Source organism: Strigops habroptila, chromosome 1, assembly GCF_004027225.2.
Source record: "Strigops habroptila isolate Jane chromosome 1, bStrHab1.2.pri, whole genome shotgun sequence".
NCBI lineage: Eukaryota > Metazoa > Chordata > Aves > Psittaciformes > Psittacidae > Strigops > Strigops habroptila.
Genome location: NC_044277.2, coordinates 116,985,377 through 117,006,882, shown reverse-complemented (window position 1 = coordinate 117,006,882; position 21,506 = coordinate 116,985,377). Strand labels below are relative to the sequence as shown.

Genomic DNA, 21,506 nt, shown 5'->3' with positions numbered 1-21,506 from the left:
TGCACTTCAACAAGAAAGAAAATAAGAAACTGCGATGGTCTTTCAGAGCATGACTAGGGGACATATTTATCTCTTTTTTAATCCAGTAATATAAATCCTCATCCAGGATTTTTTTGTCCTTCTCACTGTCAAAGGGGTTTTGAATAAGTATCTTGTCCAAGAATAATTAATTGCCAAACTATGAAGACTCAGAACTGATACCAAATTCAGTGATAATGTTCCATTTCATATAGCCTAATTAAATAGTTCTTACACTAAAGAGATGGGAAAAGAGTCAACATAGCTCAAGCCTAGTTGTTAGATACTTGGTTTAAGGGTAAACATTTTTTATGATCCCTAATTCAGTGAACATTTTACTATTTATAGTGAAATTACTATAGGATGATGATTGATTTCTTAAAGCACATTGGAGCATTAAAAGGTGGAGTGAATTTTTCAACATCACTTTGTAACCAATGCTGATGATTTCAGATGCAATTTGAAAAATCCCACTTGTCTGTCATCTTCTTGGTTCTGAACATAAACATACTACAAAACCTGTCTCTTCAACCTTGTTTTTGACTCAGCTGAAAACACAGCATGACACAGACAAGAAATACTGCAGGCTAAAAACCTCAGTCTGGACTAAGAAACAAGATCCAGTTACTCTTGTATGATCCACGGTTTCCCAATATTGCTTTCCCAAAACAGATAAAACTGTTCAGTCCTGTACAGAACCCTTCACTGCATATTTGTACAGAATTCAAATGAGAAAAAGCTTTTTAAAACAAACTAATGTAGAGACCAAGTAAACTTGTTCTACTTATCTTATTAAGGTGTGAAGTTCTGGTCCAGTTGTAGGCTCCTTTGGTCATTAGGGTTGAAGCATGTTGCAATAGGATACGAAAAGACTGTTGTTATCTTACAAAAAAAAAAAAAAACAGAAAAAACCAAAACCACACACCAAAAAAAAAAAAAAAAAAAAAAAAAAAAAACTCAAAACAAAACAAAACAAAAAAAAAGGTGTATTTCTCAGACAGGATTCATGTAACCCTAAAATATATTAGTCACTAGACCAGCAGTATCTAGAAAAGGAAAATTTTTTACGGGCACAGGACTGCGTGTGCTTCATGGATCATGTGTTCAACTGAGAGGACAAATTAGTTTGATCATGACCAATGAGCATGGCCTTGTTCTGAGCCATTTGCACCAACTCAGATCACAGTTCTTGCCTTCTTGTAGGAGGGCAAGTACATTCCTCAGCATATTCTTGATCTTTGAGAACCAATCTGGCAGTGCTGGGAAAGAGAAGAAGTAAGGAAACATACATGTCCAGACTGGCAGAAGGCCCTCAAAAGAGCAGATCTTGATATATTCTTCTGGCTGGGCCATCATACCATGAGAAGCAGAAAAAAAAAGCAGCAGAACACTAACAAAACCATAAGCAGCAGCTAGTCAAAACAAGATTTAAAAATCATCTTGTCTGAAAGCAGCTGCAGCTGTGTTTACTTGCTAGCATCCAGGAAACAAACCAAGTTGCAAAGTTGCAACCTTAGGATCTCATAGAATACGGGTACCACAGTGACAAGCTGAGAAAACTCTCGCAGGAGTCTTTGCTAGGTGCTTGCTCTGATGTCAAGATTGTAACTGTTGTCATTGTAGCACGACCTCCTTGTCATAATAATCACAGCTGTGCAACAGAACATCATGGCCAGTGGAATATGTTACTTCTTTTGATATGTTGCTTGAGGGTGGAATTAAGAGCCTTGGAATTGAGGATATTTCACAGATGTTATTTAGCATAGCAATGAAAAATTGTAGGAAGAGAAAGTTATTTGAAGTACTCCAGTGTTTCTGGTCTTTTGCCCTTCTCACAAAGGTAACTGCCACAAGGAACGCAATGTTAAAAGTAAAGCAGAGCAAAATAATTTCAGCAGGTTTTAATGGCCAAAAGAAAATGCAGAGGAACAAAGTAAAAGTTTAAATAACTTTAAGATTTGAAAACAGGACTGTAAAATGTTGTCTTCCGAGACCTTACACCTGCCCTTGAATCTATTCTTCCATAAAAGATTAATTTGTCTAGCAGCACATTAAGTCATGCTGCGAGGAACAGAGCTTTCCCATCACTTTTTTTAAAAAGTTAGAAGGAAAGATACAGGTTGGAAGTGCAAGTACACTGAATGTCAATCCAAATGTCAAATCCAGACACCGAACCTGCTTGTTTGCTCCACTTTGCAGGTGTCTTGCCAGAACTATTCAATTCACTTTCTCCACTTCCGTGTCAATGGAGGACTTGTTTAAGCTGCACAGCTAATTAATTGATTGTAAATAATTAGCATCTAATTCTCGTAATTCTTTTGAACTGCTGGAGTAGGAATTAAAATGACAGTCTCTTAAATAGCTGGGTCACTCAATACATGAACTCAGTTCTCAGTTAAACTACTTGCCAGCAAGACCTGATGTGCCATTTATCCCATCCAACTTGAGATATCCACACTGCATAATAGCTGCAGTCATGAAGGTCTGCCTAAACAGTCCCTGAGAGCCTAATTCATCTAATTCATTTTAGATATATGCTTCTTAAGGTCAGTATAAGCTGTGAAATTGGAAGATATCAATGTCATCTTGAGTCAGAGGAAATACAAGTCAAGAGAAAGTGTTTATTTTATAACGACATATTTATTTATAGAAAAGCTGGATTTTGGTATCCATAACCATGTTTCAGAGAGGTCCTATCTGATGAATTCAGAATAAGCAATGCTAAGCACTAAAAGGCTCCACAAAGCAGGATAGTGCTGGATAGCCACACACAAAGAGTTGCGGTCAACAGCTCAATGTCCAATCAGAGACCAGCAACGAGTAGTGTCCCTCAGGGGTCAGTGTTGGGACCGATCCTGTTCAACATCTTTCTCAGTGACATGGACAGTAGGACTGAGTGCACCCTCAGCATGTTTGCTGATGACACCAAACTGTGGTGTCATCCAGCTGATACGCTGGAGGGAAGGGATGCCATCCAGAGGGACCTGGACACGCTTGTGAGGTGGGCCGATGCCAACGTCATGAAGTTCAACAAAGCCAAGTGCAAGGTCCTACACCTGGGTTGGGGCAATCCCAAGCACAGCTACAGGCTGGGCGGAGAAATGATTCAGAGCAACCCAGCGGAGAAGGACTTGGGGGTGCTGGTTGGTGAGAAACTTAACATGAGCTGGCTTTGTTGTGCGTTTGCAGCCCAGAAAGCCAACCGTATCCTGGGCTGCATCAAAAGAAGCGTGACCAGCAGGTCAAAGGAGGTGATCCTGCCCCTCTACTCTGCTCTCGTGAGACCTCACTTGGAGTATTGTGTACAGTTCTGGTGTCCTCAACATAAAAAGGACATGGAGCTGTTGGAGCAATATCCAACAAGTGGCCACGTGGCCCTCCTCCAACAAGTCCAGAGGAGGGCCACGAGGATGATAAGAGGGCTGGAGCACCTCCCGTATGAAGACAGGCTGAGAGAGTTGGGGCTGTTCAGCCTGGAGAAGAGAAGGCTGCGTGGAGACCTCATAGCAGCCTTCCAGTATCGGAAGGGGGCCTACAATGATGCCAGACCCTTCCTCAGGTACTATAGTGATTGGACAAAAGGCAATGGGTTTAAACTTAAACAGGTTGGATGTAAGGAAGAAGTTCTTTACTGTGAGGGTGGTGAGGCACTGGAACAGGTTGCCCAAAGAACTGGTAAATGCTCCATCCCTAGAAGTGTTCAAGGCCAGGTTGGACAGAGCCTTGGGTGACATGGTCTAGTGTGACCTTCCATGGCAGGGGGTTTGGAACTATATGATCTTAAGGTCCTTTTCAACCCTAACTATTCTATGATTCTATGATTCTATATAAGGAATCATTTGGAAGAAAAACACAAATCTGGATCATTTGGTGATACCATTTTAGTGTGTCCCAAAGATAGCTTCATGGAAAGAAGAGAGAGGTACACTCCAGGCCAGGACTGGAAACATGGTTGGGCTTGAGGGTTTCAGTGATATGAGGGAGGGCAGGTAGTACTTGTCACAGACAATGCATTAGTCAACTATTCCCTCAGTACAGAGAACTCTATGTAAAATCAGCTTACTCCTGCTAATTAACACAACAGGGAAAATCAAAAGCTCAGTTCTGTGACAGAGCAGAAATGAAGGCATTCTAAGAGCAGTGATAGCTAGAAACTCTAAACCTATCTAATACACAGTGTGGAGTGTCTTCACAGGACTTTCAAGTGCCAGTACACAGATCCTTTTGATAATAATACTCCATGGAGGTCAGTAAAGACAGGAAAGCCTTCTTCATTTCAGCCATTTTCTAGATTTGACACTGCTATTGAATAAGGACATAATCCTTAAGACGCCAAACACATGACTCCTACCAACTTCACATCAGTGGCTCTCAGGTGGAGAACCTTTACCTGAAATATATACTTACGATAGAAATAGAAAATCAAGTACTCCAGTTGCTCTAGCAGATTATGGAACGATTTACAAATAAAACACACTCTGAGTGCTTGAGGTCCATTTTGGCAGCTCTTAAATCTTTTTCTGATTGAAAACTGCTGTTTCCTACAGTATATAAAAAGACTGGACTTTCCTATACTGGCAGCATTTCAATATATAAAAGCACCACAAAACATGAAATCAAAGCTCTGTAACTAATTAAACTTCATAGGAAATTCTAACATGCATATCTTAAGGATAAAATTAGTGTGGTAGCAACTGTACATCATTTACCTAGAATGAACTAAAAAGCTCCATTCATAGCTGCCATTTGTCATCAGTCATTTTTAACAGCCTTCTTCACACTAACACTTGATAAAAATTCAAAGATTCTAATGCAGTCCATTGGATTATACGCTTAACACTTGAATAAATAAAACATGCCCCCAAGCATAATAATCTTCTTCAGCTACAGGCACAGCAGTTCCAAAATACTTCTGGATTTTATTTTAACTTAAACTTTCTTACAATGTTGTAAAACATAATTTACTTCTGTAGGCGAATAAAGATAACCCAAGAACCCCAGTAGTATATAAAATTATCTTAAAGAGGCCAGTAATCCAACTTGTTTTCATTAGTGTTGCACTCAAAACACACCTAACCAAATGCCCATTCAAACACCAGCAAACCAGTACCGGTCAAATCAGCAGACCTCCTTCACTTACTACCTTTGCTTCTTTAAACAAACCAAGAGACATGGAATGCAACTTGCTGTTCTCTTGAAGGGTTGAAAATACAGGCTGAAAAAGCAAATTAACACTCTGAGAAGAGGGCACTTCTGAAATAAAACGGTGTTTTAGGAAACTATTTTCTGAGATCAAGCGTGAAGAATAATAGTGCTAAATATTCTACTTAAGTCTGAAAACTCGAAGTTTCCTTAGTTAAAACAATATACATCTTTGCTAGCTTATATTAATGGGTATGGTAGCTTTGCAGATTACTGTTTATGAATATAATACATACATAGTGCTGAGTTTAATATTTTATTTGAATGATGTTTAATGTTATGCAAAATAAATTGTTATGTTACATCCACTGTGACATCAACTAAAATGTGAACTAGTTTGCATAGGTTAGTACTTTGGGCAGCATGATGTTGCTCTAGTCCACCAAGGCTCAAATATTCACAGTGTAGAGGAAGAAACAGGAATTAAAGCATTTCTACTAAAATATATTTTAATAGCTGGTGTTAACTTTCTGCATAACAAAAGCCAAATTAAGATGATACATCATATGATCCAAGAGTAAGTATATCTGTCCTTTGAAAAACAATTGTTACCTTCATAACTGTATACTCCCAAGTACAGAACAATTTTGCAAAATAACTAAAACTTTACACACTTGAAAGCAAACATAAGCCAAACTGCACAGCGGTTCATTTTTGCTTTTTATACCACACTGCAAAAACCAACAGCTGAGTTTCCACATCATGCTAATCAATGTCAATACAGTCATTGCTGTCTTCCAATGGTCTAGCAATTTCTAATAGTAATATTAAATACACATGATTGAAATGCTACAGTATAGCTTATTTTCCCCCCTAAAATAATAATTGAACAAATGTCAACAACAACTGGATTACAACTTAAGTACAATATGCAAATTCTATTTAGCAGACACAAGAAGCATATGAAATTCATTTGAATATACTGTTGTAGTGCAGGCAGTTTAGGAAATATAGCTTTCAGGTTTTCTTTCAAAAGGAGAAATGGGGTTTCTATGGCATAAAGCTGGAGAAAATCACTAAAGCATTGCAAAATGATTTATTCTTCTACAGCTTACCAGTACTTTGCATTTGCCAGCACATCAGTTTGGAGAACTACTTTCAACAGCATCTTTTGTCTGTTTCAGTATGTTATTTAAACATTTACTAACTAAAGCATACTCTGTATTTTAAAAGGAGTACTAATCAACATAATTAAAATCTAACATTTTATACCCTGTATACTTTCTGCTAAAGATTTCTGTATTTGTCGTTTCTTTTTCATTGTACAAGATGACATGCAGTCACTGTACAATAAAAACTAGAATTATTACCTTTCCAAAGTATTGGAGACCTTCCATATCCCTGAGGAACACTCAGTAGGGACGCATTTGTCAAAAATATAATCCATGGGAGGTGATTCTCTGTCAAATCCCAATCTGCTGAAGTGGTTTATGGTATGTCAAATGTAATCAAGAAAACCCTGTTTCATCAAGATTAAATGCTAATGTTCCATAATGAAAAATTACAACTGCAGTATCTGTAAGTAGCTTTGTTTAGAAAATGAAGATTAGCCAGGCGAGAAAGAGTAATGAAAAGCAAGGCACCCATTTGTTCTGGTACATATGTATGAATATGCTCTATGTTGTTTTCTATACTTACACTTATGTTACCCAGAATTACAGCACACTCTATCTTCTTTATTTCTAAAATGCTTAAAATGGGAATGTGTGAACTTCCAACCTGAACTTTGGAAAATCTTGGAAATTCGGCTCCTTAAAAGTCTTTCCCTTTCCCCAGAAGAAAATATTGTCTACAGGAAGAAAGTACAGTGAATGGAACATGCTGTGTTAAAAAGGAATATACACTTTAAAGGTGACAAGACAGAATATAACATCTGCTTACCCCTATATCCCACTGCATGTAACAGGCTCCAACATATGCCTTGTAAAACCAGTGTTGGCACAATTTACTTGCTGACTTACTTTCCCTACCTTACAAATTTTAGATCTTAAAAAACAGTTTTATAATTGCACTCTGATAATTTTGGGGTTTTGATTGCATTGCTTAGAACAAAACTGCATAATGACACTAAAGTTTGGTTTACAACAAAAAGCAGGAACCATTCCATATGAACACAAACTACGAAGCATATACAAGATAAAAACCTGACTACACGAATGAGTAACTAACTTAAAACAATCTTAATAATTCTGCTGACATACCATTCTCAAGAGAAATACAGTTCACACTGTTTTGTTTTCCTGACCTTTTTTATTTCGCAAATTGCTTCAGCTGCTTTGCCAGGGTAATGAATGTTCAAAATTAATGGAGGAAATTCTATTTCTATTGTTTAACATAACATAGTCATCTAATGACATCAAATGCTCATTTTCTGATTTACTTTTCACTATACATACAGTGTTTAACACTGCAAGCCACCTCCTCACTTAGGAAGAATGCTACTATCTTTATAGGTGGAGACTTTCTTTTTAAAAGGTCACTAAAAATGGCATTTGATGCAATATATCTATTACCTATATCTCTTTTTATTCATATTTGGTTAACAAACTGCCAATTTCTTTTTATTGTTGTCAGCATTACACAGCTAATGGAGCAGCACAGCAGCAATTGATGGTAAATTTTGCCTCCGGCATCATCAGAAAATTTGCCAGCCATTGTAAAATGGATTCCTCTACTTGCTGTTGATAGCTAGTGATGAAAACCAACACAGAAGCAGCCTTTTGAAAGAGCTTGCTGGTTTGACACGGAAGTCACCAGTAATGCAGAAGGGTCTGTTGCAGCAGCAGCTCTATATACAAAACTTCCAAGAATTTTAAACTACACCCATACAGACTGAATATTTACAATATCACATCCCTGGTTTTGAACCACATTTTTTTGAAGTTAGATGCTCCTGGTCAGCATTAGCCTTGAAATTAGGCAGATGACAAGAACATACAGATGATTCCACGGTCATGGACTTTTTTTTTTATGCAGTCATTCCACTCTATATGGCAGCTGGGATCAGCCCCATGTTAGCAACACCTAAAAAAAATTGCATAAGCTTTCCAATTCCTAATAGTATGCAAAAATAGAACTAGCAGGTATTTGCATTGATAACTTTCTGTTGACATAACAAATACATACGACTTCCTTCTCCTTTAAATAGATGCTGCAGGCTTGCTTACTTTGTGAAACCAGAAATACAAAATTGCCTATGAACTCTGTATTTAATTCTACTTTAAAAATTTCAGAGCAGGCTCAACATTCTGAGAACTACTCCAAAATTAACTTCCCTAGCATGTGGCTGAACACCACATGAATCTTTAACTCCTTTCTCCTTCCTTGCAGAGTTTCTCCCTGGGAGGGAATGTGGCACCCTCCTAGGATCCAGCCAAAGCAAAAGCAACTTTCCTGTGACACATACTTGATGACACATTCCCTCTTACAGGTCCATCATGTCACCAGTTATTTGATCCTCTCCTCAGCCTCACAGACTGAGGCCTGGATGTCTCAGTTCAGATCATAAGTTAATGGATACTAAATAGCGTATGTGAAGGTTTGTCAGCAAAATATTTTTAGTGTTTCCTACAGACAACTAAACTGAAGCACCACGGCATAAGAATACGTTGGACTTCCTTTTGGTTAGTTTTCCCTTCGATGTCAGTTCTGAGAAAGATTAAATCAGTAAAAGAAAACATAATATTTCTCCATCATTGATCATTTGGCAAGTGTACAACCCACTGTTGGATCACCAAGATTTTTGAAGGAAACTGAAGCAACAGGCCATTGAGCTGAAATGCAGTACAACTAAACAGAGCTCTCCTCCATGACTCAATGGAGGTGCAAGTATTTCTGCAGCAGGGATAGGTACATTAGCTCATCAGCAAAGCAGCCATTAAGCGAGTTACCTGTGGTAAGGAGGAGGGATGTAACTGCAGGCTTTGTGTGACTGCACATCACTGGGGCCTCACACAGGATATTTATTTACAGCAGTACAGGTGAAGGTAAAGGAATTAACATGAAGTATTGGTTGTACATTGCCTTAATGGAAGTTTCTATTTAAATGCTAAGTATTATTAGAACAAAACAGAAGAGTTTACAGGTTTCATACTCTAGATAGTCTTTGCAAGGAATTTTATGTGGAAAAGTTACTGAAGAACCATGAATCCAGGCATGGAGCTAACTGATGGACTGGGATGCAAGCAAAGCTGATAGAAGAGGTCACTGTTGGAAATAAGAGAAAATATGTAATCCAGGAATAAATGTGGAAAATTTCTGCTGTCAAAATAGACCATTTTACTGTAAGGCTGTTGGGCAGTAGCGTTTTTTATTTGCTTTTTGTTTTTACTAGCATATTACTCGTCATTATTTCAAATTGTTATCTACTCAACATTTTTATTTTTATTAGGATGCTAACTGTTCAAACATTAAACAACTCCCTAATAATTTGAAGATGTGTTCAAACTCAGTGCGTTAACCTCCTGTGACTTCAGAGTGCCATAAGAAGTGAATCTATTTTATGGTTGTTATTATTAAGAGAATAATGTCTTTCAGGTGTAGGGAAAAGTTTCTTTCCCCTTTACAGCTAATTGACTGAAATCTTTATAGGACTGGCAGCACCAGGCTTCCATACATGTTTTTCATTTTGAGGCAGCACTATTATAAGCAATGCTGTGTTGAAAGCTCTAAGCTTCTTGTTGATTATTTATCTTTACTTTAAAGGGCTCTAATTTGGATTCTGAGTGAGAATGCAGACTGTTACAGCAGTGATAAAGTAATGAACATGTATTCTTAAAAGATTCTTCTGATTTTTTCTAAAAGGTCAGATTTTGAGTAAATCATAATAAAGCTCAAAGGAATAGAGACAAAAATCAGTTAACAAACTCAATATAATTTGCTGGAAGCATTCCTGTTTTCCCAGTTCTCTGAACAGTACCATACATCCAGCCATCATCAATTGGTTGCACATTGATGATATAATCACCATCCCTGAAGGAAACTTCATCTTCATCTTGAGCGCTGTAGTCATACATAGCTCTGTAGGTTCTCTGTTGAAGGAAAGAAAAAAAGGCTGTAAAGTCTCAAGCCTAAACAGAAGTAGATTCCTTCTCTTCTTCGCACAAAGAAAATGAAAAGAGCAGGGGAAAAAAAAAAAAAGAACAGAGGGACCAAGGCAGAGAAATCATGTTACCTGTTGAAAAGAAACAATACACCCTTCACCCTGTCAAATATACAGTGAATACAGTCCCTTGCTCTGAGCAGCAATATAATTATTTTTGTGAACCTGCATTGTCCAATGTTCTCACACAAACAGATTTCAAGCCCTTCACTGTCTCTAGAAATATTCCAACTGTTGCTTCATATATTCACGAGTAACAGTTCATTACATACAGCCATGTCTAACTGTGCCTCTGTTCCCTATTTGCATGATTTCCAAATAGCTTCTCCTGTGTCTTCACTACAGAAAAGAAATAGTCTTCATTCAGGTCATTAACTTGCCATTTCACTGAATGTCCTTCACTTCATTAGGATTTTACCCCAAATTAAAAATTAGGAATACATTATTATCTAATTAAAAAAAAAAAAAAAAACCAAAAAAAAAAAACCACCAAGATTTCAAAACTTCTGCAAAAACAATTTTTGTGAATACTTATTTTTGCATATTCTGATAAAAGGTTGATCTAAACAGAACACTAAGTCCTATCATTAGCTAAGTCAAATTTCTATACACCTCTGTCCACTGTAAGCCAAGTTTCTATTTTGTTTCTAAATAGACTATTTATTTCCACTCATAAACAATAAAATGCTATCATTCACTGGAATCCAAAGTAGATTTTCAAATGCAGAGGGAACAATCTCCCTTTGTATCTTCACAGCAGAACAAAACTAGCTGATTTTAAAATTCCCAGGAGTATTTTCTTTTACTTACCCTGCCTCTTGACAGAAGACAGGAGCAGTTCAAGCATCACTGATAATATTCAATTTCCCTACCAGTAATTTTTGATGAGTCACCATATCTAGCTGACTTTTTCTGGTACAATAATTTAAAGAAGAAAAAGGTAAAACAGTCAATGTTTGAGTTAATGCCTAGTACTATTGTCTGAACCTTTTAAGAGACAGCAAACTTTGTTCTGCTTCTCAGAGGAAAATAACTCTGGATTCGTTTTAGTCCATATCATTATGGATTTTTGAGGGGTTTCAATGAAATTATTTTCAGAAAATACTCCACACACAGTGAGTAGGCCATTTGTCCATGTTGGAAATGTAGGATCATCTAATCCAAACACTATACAGCAACTCATCATTGCTGTTCTCATGCTGGAAATACACTTTTTGTCTTGATTCTGCCTTATCATTGGTAGTGCAGGTTAAAGACTACAGAGAAATCAACTTCTGACTAAAAACTGGAGACCACTACCTTTCCTGACAAGACTGATCTGAACTGTATTTGAGTCTTGCTCTGTATAAATGTGCACTGCCATGCCTTGTAATGTTCCTTCCCCACAGGCTGTGACCAAGAACGATTTTTTAAGCAGAGGCATGTGGCTTCTTGGTGGTTCCTTAATGTCTTCCAAGTGCTAATGGAAGGTCAGTAATAAAATCACCATTTTTATGCACTACATCGAAGCAACTAAATAGGAGGGTTCTATCATTACCAAAAATTCCTTAAAGATTCACAAACTAGAAATCTAGCAGTTGGAAGACCTTTGAGAGTCTGATTTTTTCCATTTCAACTGACCTCTCTACTGAGCCTTGAAACTAACTCCAAAAAAACAGTTAAAAATATGCTGCTACAAGAAGCCTAGCAGTAGCTAGTCCTTTAAACAATTTATTTCAATAAAAAAGGTCCATTTAAGAAAAATTGTGGTAAGTCTGTATCTGGCATAAGGCAGAGAATGGATTTTCCTGAGCCATGCTTATATGTTTTCCTTAAATGGGCAAAGACTGAGGGAAGAGATTAGATGTTTTATTAAAGTAATATAAAATTGGAAAAAAAGAGAGAAGTTTTTGCTCACTCAGAATGATGCTCGCTCATCCTTAGAGCGTCATGGCATAGGACATACAACTGCAGTCTGCTTTAAGGCAGCTTGACTACATCACTGTGGTGGCACAGTTGTGAAGCCAAGCTGGAAATTTCAAACTTTAAAAAAATTTATTAGAGCCCTAAAGGCTGCTGAGAAACCTAAATTTATGGCCTTAACACCTAGTTAGGTACTAAATGGCTGTCAGGAGAAATCTCCATAATAATCTTGTTAGCATTTAGTGCCTAATTATCACTTCAGAGTGTAGTCTGGGCTATGTAATTGAGAATTACAATGCTTAAAGGACTCAAAGAAGAGATTTTTAAAATGCATTTTAGGGAGTTACTCCTCTGTCAGTAGAGACTTTAGCAGGTACTGAGAGTACAAGAGGGTATAAGAAAAGGTTGGGGCTTTGTAAAACAATCAAATACTCGCTTATCTCCCCACCTCCTCGAAGGTCTAACTTGGAGCTACGGCTTAGAAAGAGCAGTAAGTCTTGTGCATATGAAGAACTGAAGCCAGGCTGTCACACTCCCAGCTCCCCAGCCAAATGTGAGCTGACAGATGCATATTTCCAGTGCATCTACCAGTTTATTCTATGGATCGCTCCTTGAAAGGAGCAGTGTCCTTCACATACAGCAGCTATCAAGAAAAGCCAACTTGCAACCTAGCACTTTTAGTTATCTAAAGGCATGAGAACACCCTCTATTATTTTCCAAAGAGGGAAAGAGCTTTCAGGGGTCTGTTATAAAACATTCTGTACTGTGAGCAAGAATTTAATTCAGCCCATTATGCAGAGCTGCTCACAGAAAGTGAGCAGAAGTTAAGAATCAGAAAACAATGCCATTTATCTGACAAACAAAAATCTACCCAAAAGACTGTGCTAGGATCATGCCCGATACAAAACACAGCTCAGAACTAATAAAACTAAATTTGAAAATTTAGAAATTGGAAAAATTCTATTTCTCAACATAGGAAATTAGTGAATGTGATTATAAAATGAATTTACAGCTTTTGAGGGCCCTAATTTGATATACCAGTGCAACAAACCAGCTGAAAGGAGTAGGCTTTACTACAGCAGCTAATTCTCCAATCATCCCCACCCTGATATAACCTTTGTCAAATCTATGCCATGTCGAGATTTTAAAAGCACTCCAACTCTGCCATCAATATTAAGTCTGTGCAAATCACTACATTTAAACACATCCCAAACCAGGGTTTTTCCCCAGCACACACTGAGAGCATTCTGTACCATCCCAGTAGCTGAATGCCACATGCCCAGCAAACCTGGATAAGCTGCACAGGCTAAAGAAAAAAGAAAAGATAGTCTTTTGATGTGAAGGTGGAAAGACAAGGGAGCATGGTATGTTTCTAGCTGCAACCAAGATGCCTCTTTTGGAGCAGAATCACCCTCTGCTCTCTCTTCCTTACCAGACTGGCAAGTTAGCAGTCAGCACCAGGCCAGCACTCCTTGATTTTCTCCCTCTGGATATGCTTGGGGTTTATTCATTTCCAGGAAACTCACTCAGTTTTTACCAGCAAGATATGTTCAAACCATGATGTTTGCTGTTTCTTTTTCTCCCATGATAAACAGCTACTATCACTTAAAAGAATGTCAAATGACAAGTTTCACAAAAGGGATAAGAAAACCTGTTGAAAGGAGACAGTCAATCCTTTATTTTTAAAATGCTTTAATGTCACTGCCCTCCTTTTCCTATTACCTTTGCATTCCTAATTCTGGAAGGAGAGGTAAATGATGACTCTCAAGATTATTGAAATTATATTGTTTCAACAGGCAGCCCACCAGGAAGATCATTGGGAGGTAGAGATATTAGGGAAATCATAGTCAGTTTACCTGCCCACATAGCTGTGAAGCCTAAGTGCATCTCCAGATTTGCAAGCAGCTCATTCTCTATCTCCTGTATTTGAAGGCTGCTTGTTTGCTCCCCACTAACTAGCAAATCTGCTGGCAAAGCCCAGGCTTCCAGTTCTCCCATTTCCTGGATTCTGGCCCTTTTGGAAAGCAGCCAGCTCCTCAAGTGCCTTTTGATATCCGTGGAAATTAATGGTTGATTCCAGCATCAGATGCCTCACAGCTGTAATGCAGGTGCCCAAAGAGTTTCTCAAGTTATTGGTTCACTCAAAGATGCAAGTACCTGGATCCAGACTTCCCAGCAAGTTAACTCCTCAGCCCTCAAGCAGCTGAGAAACTGGCAAACCCGAAAGCATCCAAATCTCACAGAACATCATGATCTTTACAATACAAAAATGCCATGGAGTTTGAGTCTTAAAGAAAAATGCAAGCTTCGGATAATCTTGAAAGCAGGTTTTTTTCCAGCTCAGCAAGCTCCAAGTTTGGTTCATAATTAAATACTTCTTCAACTCTAAAAAAGGTGACAGAGGTAGCAAATCTACATCCATTCACAATAGTTTAAAATTCAAAATTACGAGTCAGTATTTTTAAGGTAAAAGGTGACTAAATCTGAACTGTGAAATCTCCAGGCAGTGTTATGATACAAAAATATGATAACCATTAAAATTTTATATGTAAAGAGTTCAAAAAGAAAAAAGAAGGTCAATTTCCTAAAAAACCCAGCTGAATACCCATTCAGCTCTCCTTCCATGACCAGTTACTTCAGAAACAAAATATTCACATCAGCATTATATTCCCATCCACCATAACTAAGAACTTCATGACATGGCCAGGGTTTCATGATAAAGCTTCTTCTCAGTCACCCAGCAGTATATTTGGATCAGGCACAAGTGGGTGCATGACTGTTCTGTTGAATTAGAAAGGGCACACCAGTACGGATCTGAGCTAACTTTTTACAAGCAGAGATGAGTAATATGGATACACAAAAAGCCTGCTAGCACAAAATCAGCAAGTCAAAAAATTTGAAACAAATTTAAACCACCAAGGTGATCTTAAGAGATCAGTGGTTTTCATTCACCACTAGGACCAGAATTCATCACAGCGCACACCATCAAAGCTCAGCCTGTGAAATACCATCCAAGCATTTACTATTTGTTTTAAGCAGGCAGAAGATTCAGTTATTCCTCTGCCTTCTGGAGATCACAAATTATTTTATTTTAATGCATTCAGACATAAATGTTCCTGCCGCTACCCTGTCATTTAATCTTTTTTATGCATGAGGACTATCACTTACATTTAGGACCAGGACAGTCAAATAGTGCAGCTATAGAATTCAAGGGTACCAATTCACAATAGCTGATGATGTTGCTTACCAAATAAAATAATTCTTTAAACCCAATACTCACGAGGCTTGCTGAATGAGGCTGTGAATGCATGGACCTCATGGATGACATACTGGTCTGGTGCATGTATCCATATCCTTGGGTCTGGCTTTGCTGATATGCCCCAGGGAGAACAGGGGCTGTGTGTTAAAGAAATACAGACACATTAATTAGGTTTTTTTAAAGTCCTTGTCTAGCCTTTTGTAGAAATTGTAGATTATTTGCGTTATAAATAACAACTCCTCAGTATGAAACAGTTCAGAATTATTTCCACATACAACATAAGGCTTTTCATGGTTTGAGTTACACATAACTGTAGCCAAAGCTACAGCAATATATTCACAAAGTGAGCTGGAAGGAAAAGCTTAACATACCATAAGAAGTCTGGCCCTAAAAAGGTGTACAAAAGCTTGAGACACCACTCATTTTGATATTGCTATAGATGATGTACTAAATATCATATGCCATGATACTGCCATTTTTTAAGGAAAGATTGATGAAAAAAGCTATAAACCAACACAGTTCTGAAATGTTTCAGTAGAAATTCTCTGCAATTATTTCTTAACACATTGCAAACTAACTCTTATTTATTGGGCTATGAACAAAGGATTGTGATTCACAGGAAGAGACAGATATGTCAAAAAGTGAGGCCGTTGTTGAGTTTCTTAGTTTATTCTGAGTCCACCAACATTCTTTGCTGAATACAGAGAGATCAATGGTTACTTGAATATTTCCAAGTCCACCTCTTTCAGAATCGTCCTCTTACCACGCAATTGTTCCATCTCTTTCACATGTATTTTATTCATATTATTTTAACAATTACATTATTTCAACAATTCTGTATGCTAATCATTAATATGCTGACTTTTATTGTACCAAGACCTGCTAAGAGTTAATACAACCAACATGGACTCCCTATTTTTACTAGGAAAGCACTCGTAAAACTTCTGTATCTGCTGAAACACCTTATTTTGGCAGCAGACCAAAATAGAATGCATTAAAAACATGGTTGATCAAAAATCTGTGAGAAATGAGCACAATGTAAGTGACTACTCACTATTTTCTCAGCAAGCTCAATGATGAATAATGGATATTTTAGAAGTGCCAAGTTCATTCTAATGACATATGAGTACGCAGATATTTTAAAGCAGTTTAATCATCAGAGAATTGCTGCTCGTTAACATGTTCACAGGATTATCATGCATTAAGTGAACAGTCCTAAGTAGTTCATCAAATAATTTATGTTTCAGTGTTGTTACAAGCTATTTCTACATGACCAGATGTAGCCCTTCATGAGAAAATAGAGAAAAATGTGATTTAATCAAAGGTTCTGTGATCAAGATGGAACGAATTTTGCCTAATTCACTACCACCATAAACATAGGTCATTCCACAGAAGCCAATAGAGTCTCATACCAGCAGTAAATTGCTTATGTGGGTTGAAAACTGAGCAGAGCTTGAACTTTTTAACTTAATAGGAAGTTGTATCTCTCTTAAGCCATCACTGGCCACTGATCAGTCAGCATCCTGCCTGCTCTGCTGTGACAACAGGCTAGTAGCTTTTCCCTGGTCCCTCGTAGGGGCAGACACCCTGAGAGTCCCTTTCTTCTTCCTAAGAGAAGTGAAGGTGCTGGTAGAAACTTTTTACTCTTGATTCCTTCTCCCCAGAACAGATTTTTCTCAATTCCTACCAATCATCCCTTGCCAGTGTAAGGCAGCAAAGCTACTGATGGTCAGCTTCACTGTGGCCTCGAAATCGACAGGCTTATTTTGGGGAGGATAACTCATGCCTCCTGCCTTTGTGACAACTGTCAGCAGCAGGTTTGAGACGTGCTTTCTTCTTTTGCTATCAACTTCTCACAAGCTGAAAGAATTCTGTCAAACTGTCTCAGTGAGCCTTTTTGCTCATTTACCTGCAAAGGTGGAAACTAAGCCTGGGGAAATAAAAAATTTTTTCCAAAGCAGGAGAAATGGGAAGTGTTAGAAGCTGAAGTATTAGAAAAAGATTCTATACAAACAAAAAGAAGGAATTTTTAGGATTAGATTTGCTAATTATCTTCTAGTCCTTTATTTAGGTATTATATATATGAGCCTATATATCAGAACATCAGTGTTGAAGACACTTGATTGAATAATTCCACCCTTTTTTTCCATTAAAACAATATTGTAGTAGGGCTGAAAAAAAATGATCAATAGTTTTTAACAATTTCTTACAGAAAATACTAAAGAAATCTCCAGATTATTGTCTATTTGAAAGATAATTTGGGAATCACATAAATAAGCAGATTAGCGAACAGGTAACAGATCTGAGCCATGTTTCTGGTGACATACAAATATTTCAAGGTGAGAATAAATGATGCAGAGAAAGAGTTAGACTTTTCTTCATCATCGTCACCCATAGTTAACTGCAATCTTTTGGCTCAGACCAAAGTATAAAGTTCTATAACATCACTGACTGTGGCAGAAAAAGCAATGGTTTTAGTTAACCTAAGGGAACAATAAAACACAGTAGTGGAACATGAAATTCATTTAGCTGAAGCCAGATTTATTGGTGAGGGAGCTGAGGGCTGACCATTGCTCCCAGAAGTACAGGTGGTTGTTTTTTCTTGTTGCATTAAGACTTTACCAAATGCATTCTAATGTATCAAAACTTACTTTTTTTCTTGTCTCATTTACCAAGCAAGTCAGACATTCATTTCAAATTAACTACTTGAAGAAATTTATCATATATCTCTTACTGTATCTTTACAGGATTTCCCAGAGAAAGGAGAGAGAAAAATGAATGAACATGATAAAAGGCAAACAGAGAGAAAGCTTCCAAGAAAAAGAAGTTGAGAGAAAAATATGAGTATCAACTTGCTGCAGCAGAAAATGGGGTCTGCAGAGTGTGTATTGATCAGGACATGCTTTGAGAAGCACTGGGAAAGAAAAAGGTCAGACTGCGGAAACAGAAAAGGAATAATTAAGAGAGCACTGTACAACTGCAAGGTTAAAAAAAAAAAAAAAACAAACCAATCATTTAAAGGGCAGGTAGCAAGACATATTTATATTTTATCAAAACCATACTTAAACTCTCTTTCATTCTTTTGTACAGCAGAACCTCAACAATCCATGTAAAACTATATATCCCCACTTCTAACTACTGCACTTCTGTCATTTACTGCAATACAGACCATTTACTGGATCAGATGTAAAATAATAATCACATCCTCTTACCGACATCATGCAGTTTTAAACACATATTTTGATGCTAGCTCTCTTCACGGTTTCACTACTAAGACTTTGGAGAACTCAACAAGAATACTGCAACACATCATAATAAAAGCCATAACATACGAGAGCAGGAAGTAAAAAGAAAGACAATGAATATTATGTGCTTAATTCTAGTGTCTGTACAACACGAGAAATCAAGCTTTAGATTCTTTGAGGAGCACAAGTTGCAACTAAGCCAGAATACAGCATCACCATATGTATTTGTGTTACTGACCTTACGACTAGCTCCCGCAAAATAGATGAAGCTGCTGATGGGAATCATGTTGCTCCACATATATTGAAGTCATTCCCCTGTTTTGCCTTGCTGCTGCCTTATTTTCTACATCTAGAGCAGGCCTCATGGCCTTACATGAGAAGGCCTCTCCCACAGATTTCAGTTCCTTTTTTCTTTTGCCCTTCCCTTAGAAATTGCTCAGCTATGACCCATGCAAGAGAAAACATTATCAAAGTAGTGATGCAATCACATGTGTGGAAGTGTATGTCTAGAGCACACTTCTGGGGTGTTTGGGTACACCCCACACGTTGTTCATGTGGATGGGTCACTGCCCGAATTCTACAACCCCCTTGACCACCTCCCAGTCCAAGTTACAAGAATGCATAGCTGAAGAAATATAGCCTTAGGATAAACTGCTATTGATGCATAGAAGCTAGTGCATAATAACAACTGGTACCTTTTTAAAGCCTTCTCCAGAAAGTGTCATGGAGGTAACTTTCTTTACAAATTCTGGTTCAGTACTTTATTTTTTTGTCTTCTATCGCTTTCCCTAGAAGTTGGCTGCTGCTCCTTATCATTAAAACATTTAAAGTGACTTGGGTTGGAAGAAACCTCTAGAAGTAATATAGTTCACCCCCATTTAAAATCAGGGCCAAATTTGCAGTTAGATTGGGTTTCTTTGGGACTTTTCCTGTCAATTTTGAGTTCAAGATGGAGATTTCACTACTCTTTGGGCAACTACAAAACCCTATAATTCCTCCTGTTTATTTCCCAGGCAGTGTATATTCCTGTAGAAGCTCTTGAGATGGACTCAGCCCAGCACTGCATTAACCAGACAAACAACCTGAGTAACAGTTTTAAGGAGAGATTTGAAGAAGTTTAACATTTATTCTGCAGAAGTTCACATGCTGCCCAAGCATGAATGTTGGGATAAATGGAACTTAATTGTTGTCAAACAAGAATTTAATGAGAGTTTTAAAGAAGGCCCCTATCACAGTCAATTCAGAATCAAGAATCTTTATACTTTGGCAGCAAATAAGACAGGATAGATATGCTGAAATAGGATGTGAAAGACATAAAAAGAGAAGAAAAGTAACTTGACTGCTATGACAGATGAGCTTTTAGCAGGCTTTTAAGGGTGATGTGTTAAACATAATTCTCTGCTAAAGTTAAGAGTGTTAGAAGAAGTCAGCAGGAGTCATGAGGTGATAGATCTTAAAGAGTCCATTCCTGATTCCCACTGCATGTCTGAGGTTGATGTTCCATGACCTGGCTGAGGCGATCTAACACTCCTACCATCCTTTCACTTCTCAGCAGTGTTGTTTTTCTGCTGGTTTGGTGAGCTAAGGCAGCTCAGCAAGGTATCAGACCAGCAGCACATGCAGTGCAAGGAAGGAGGCAGGACCAGGTACTCAAGGCCACAGGCAGCAGAAGGCAGCAAACCCCTAGATCAGTTCAGCTGTCCCATGGTATGTCCTCCCAAGCACCTCACTTCTGTGCAAGCTCCAAGTTCAAACCACAAAAGAGCTGAGCCTCTCGCAGATGCTTCCCTCCAGATGTCTCGGCACCCAGCAACAAACAATGCATCCCATGTAATGCAGATGCTCCTGTGCGCTAGTATGTGGCGTGCACTGCCCAACTACTTGCATCCTAGCTCTCCACAGTATCTGAAAAAAATCATAGTGGGAGTTTAGAGAAGATTGAGCCTAATGCTGCCAGCAAGAGCTGTTTACTTGACAGTAAAAACAGGTATTGGAGAACTTAAAGACTTTAATGAGTGTGCAAGGACTGCCCAGAGACAGAGACGGTAAGGGCGCTGAAATAAGGTACAGACCTCTGCAGCATTCCATAGTACGGAGCAAGGGGATAATCTCTACAGGATATGATAAAAAAGCAGTCACAGGAGTAGAAAAAACAAACAGAAAAGTAAAAATATGTTAGATACAGATAACAGTAGGAAAACCTCAGTAATAATTTTCCAGTGCAGACCTGATTGCCAAGAATGCTCCTGTCCCAAACTGGGATGAAAAGGAAAAAAAAATCTCAAAGGTTCATGCAAAAAGAAATTTAAAAAATCAGGTGAAACAATATTATGTCAATAATTTCAAAATATCTAGGTTTAATTTCAATAATTTTCTATGTTTATTATAATGTACATGACAAAAATTCAATATATTTCAACATAAAGCTGCATTCTTTGTTTCAAAAATATCAAGCTATAACCTTAAAAACCTCAAAACTGAATAAAACAGGGGGGTTTGGCATTGAGGTGTTAATCATAAGTGATCCATTCCTACAAAGATGTTTAGCACTAAACTGCTATCTTCTGATGAACAATATTGAAAAATTCCCAGCCAACTCTAAAGTTAAATTGCTCAGCATTAACTTTTCAAATAAGCTACAAAATGAAAACACATACTCTAAACTGATTGTAACTCTTATCTATTATAGAGTTTTATTATTTTCTAGTCAAAAAAAGTAGCACCGCACAGTCAAGTTTACTGGGAATAGGTCAGACTGCATAAGCATATAAAAAGCACT

General features: G+C 37.7%; 1 protein-coding gene across 14 annotated transcripts in view; it reads right to left on the bottom strand.

Annotated features, from left to right (window-relative positions):
* Positions 1 to 5,463: 5,463 nt before the first annotated feature.
* The window catches only part of NEBL (nebulette), a 248,903-nt gene continuing 232,860 nt past the window's right edge, over positions 5,464 to 21,506 (bottom strand). For all 14 annotated transcript variants that reach the window (XM_030495880.1, XM_030495792.1, XM_030495808.1 and 11 more), the window contains 2 exons: positions 15,504 to 15,619; positions 5,464 to 10,250 (listed from right to left, as the gene is read on the bottom strand). In XM_030495880.1, the coding sequence (XP_030351740.1) occupies positions 10,074 to 10,250; positions 15,504 to 15,619 (293 nt within the window). In that variant the 3' untranslated portion in view covers positions 5,464 to 10,073. The remainder of the gene's footprint in view (positions 10,251 to 15,503; positions 15,620 to 21,506) is intronic.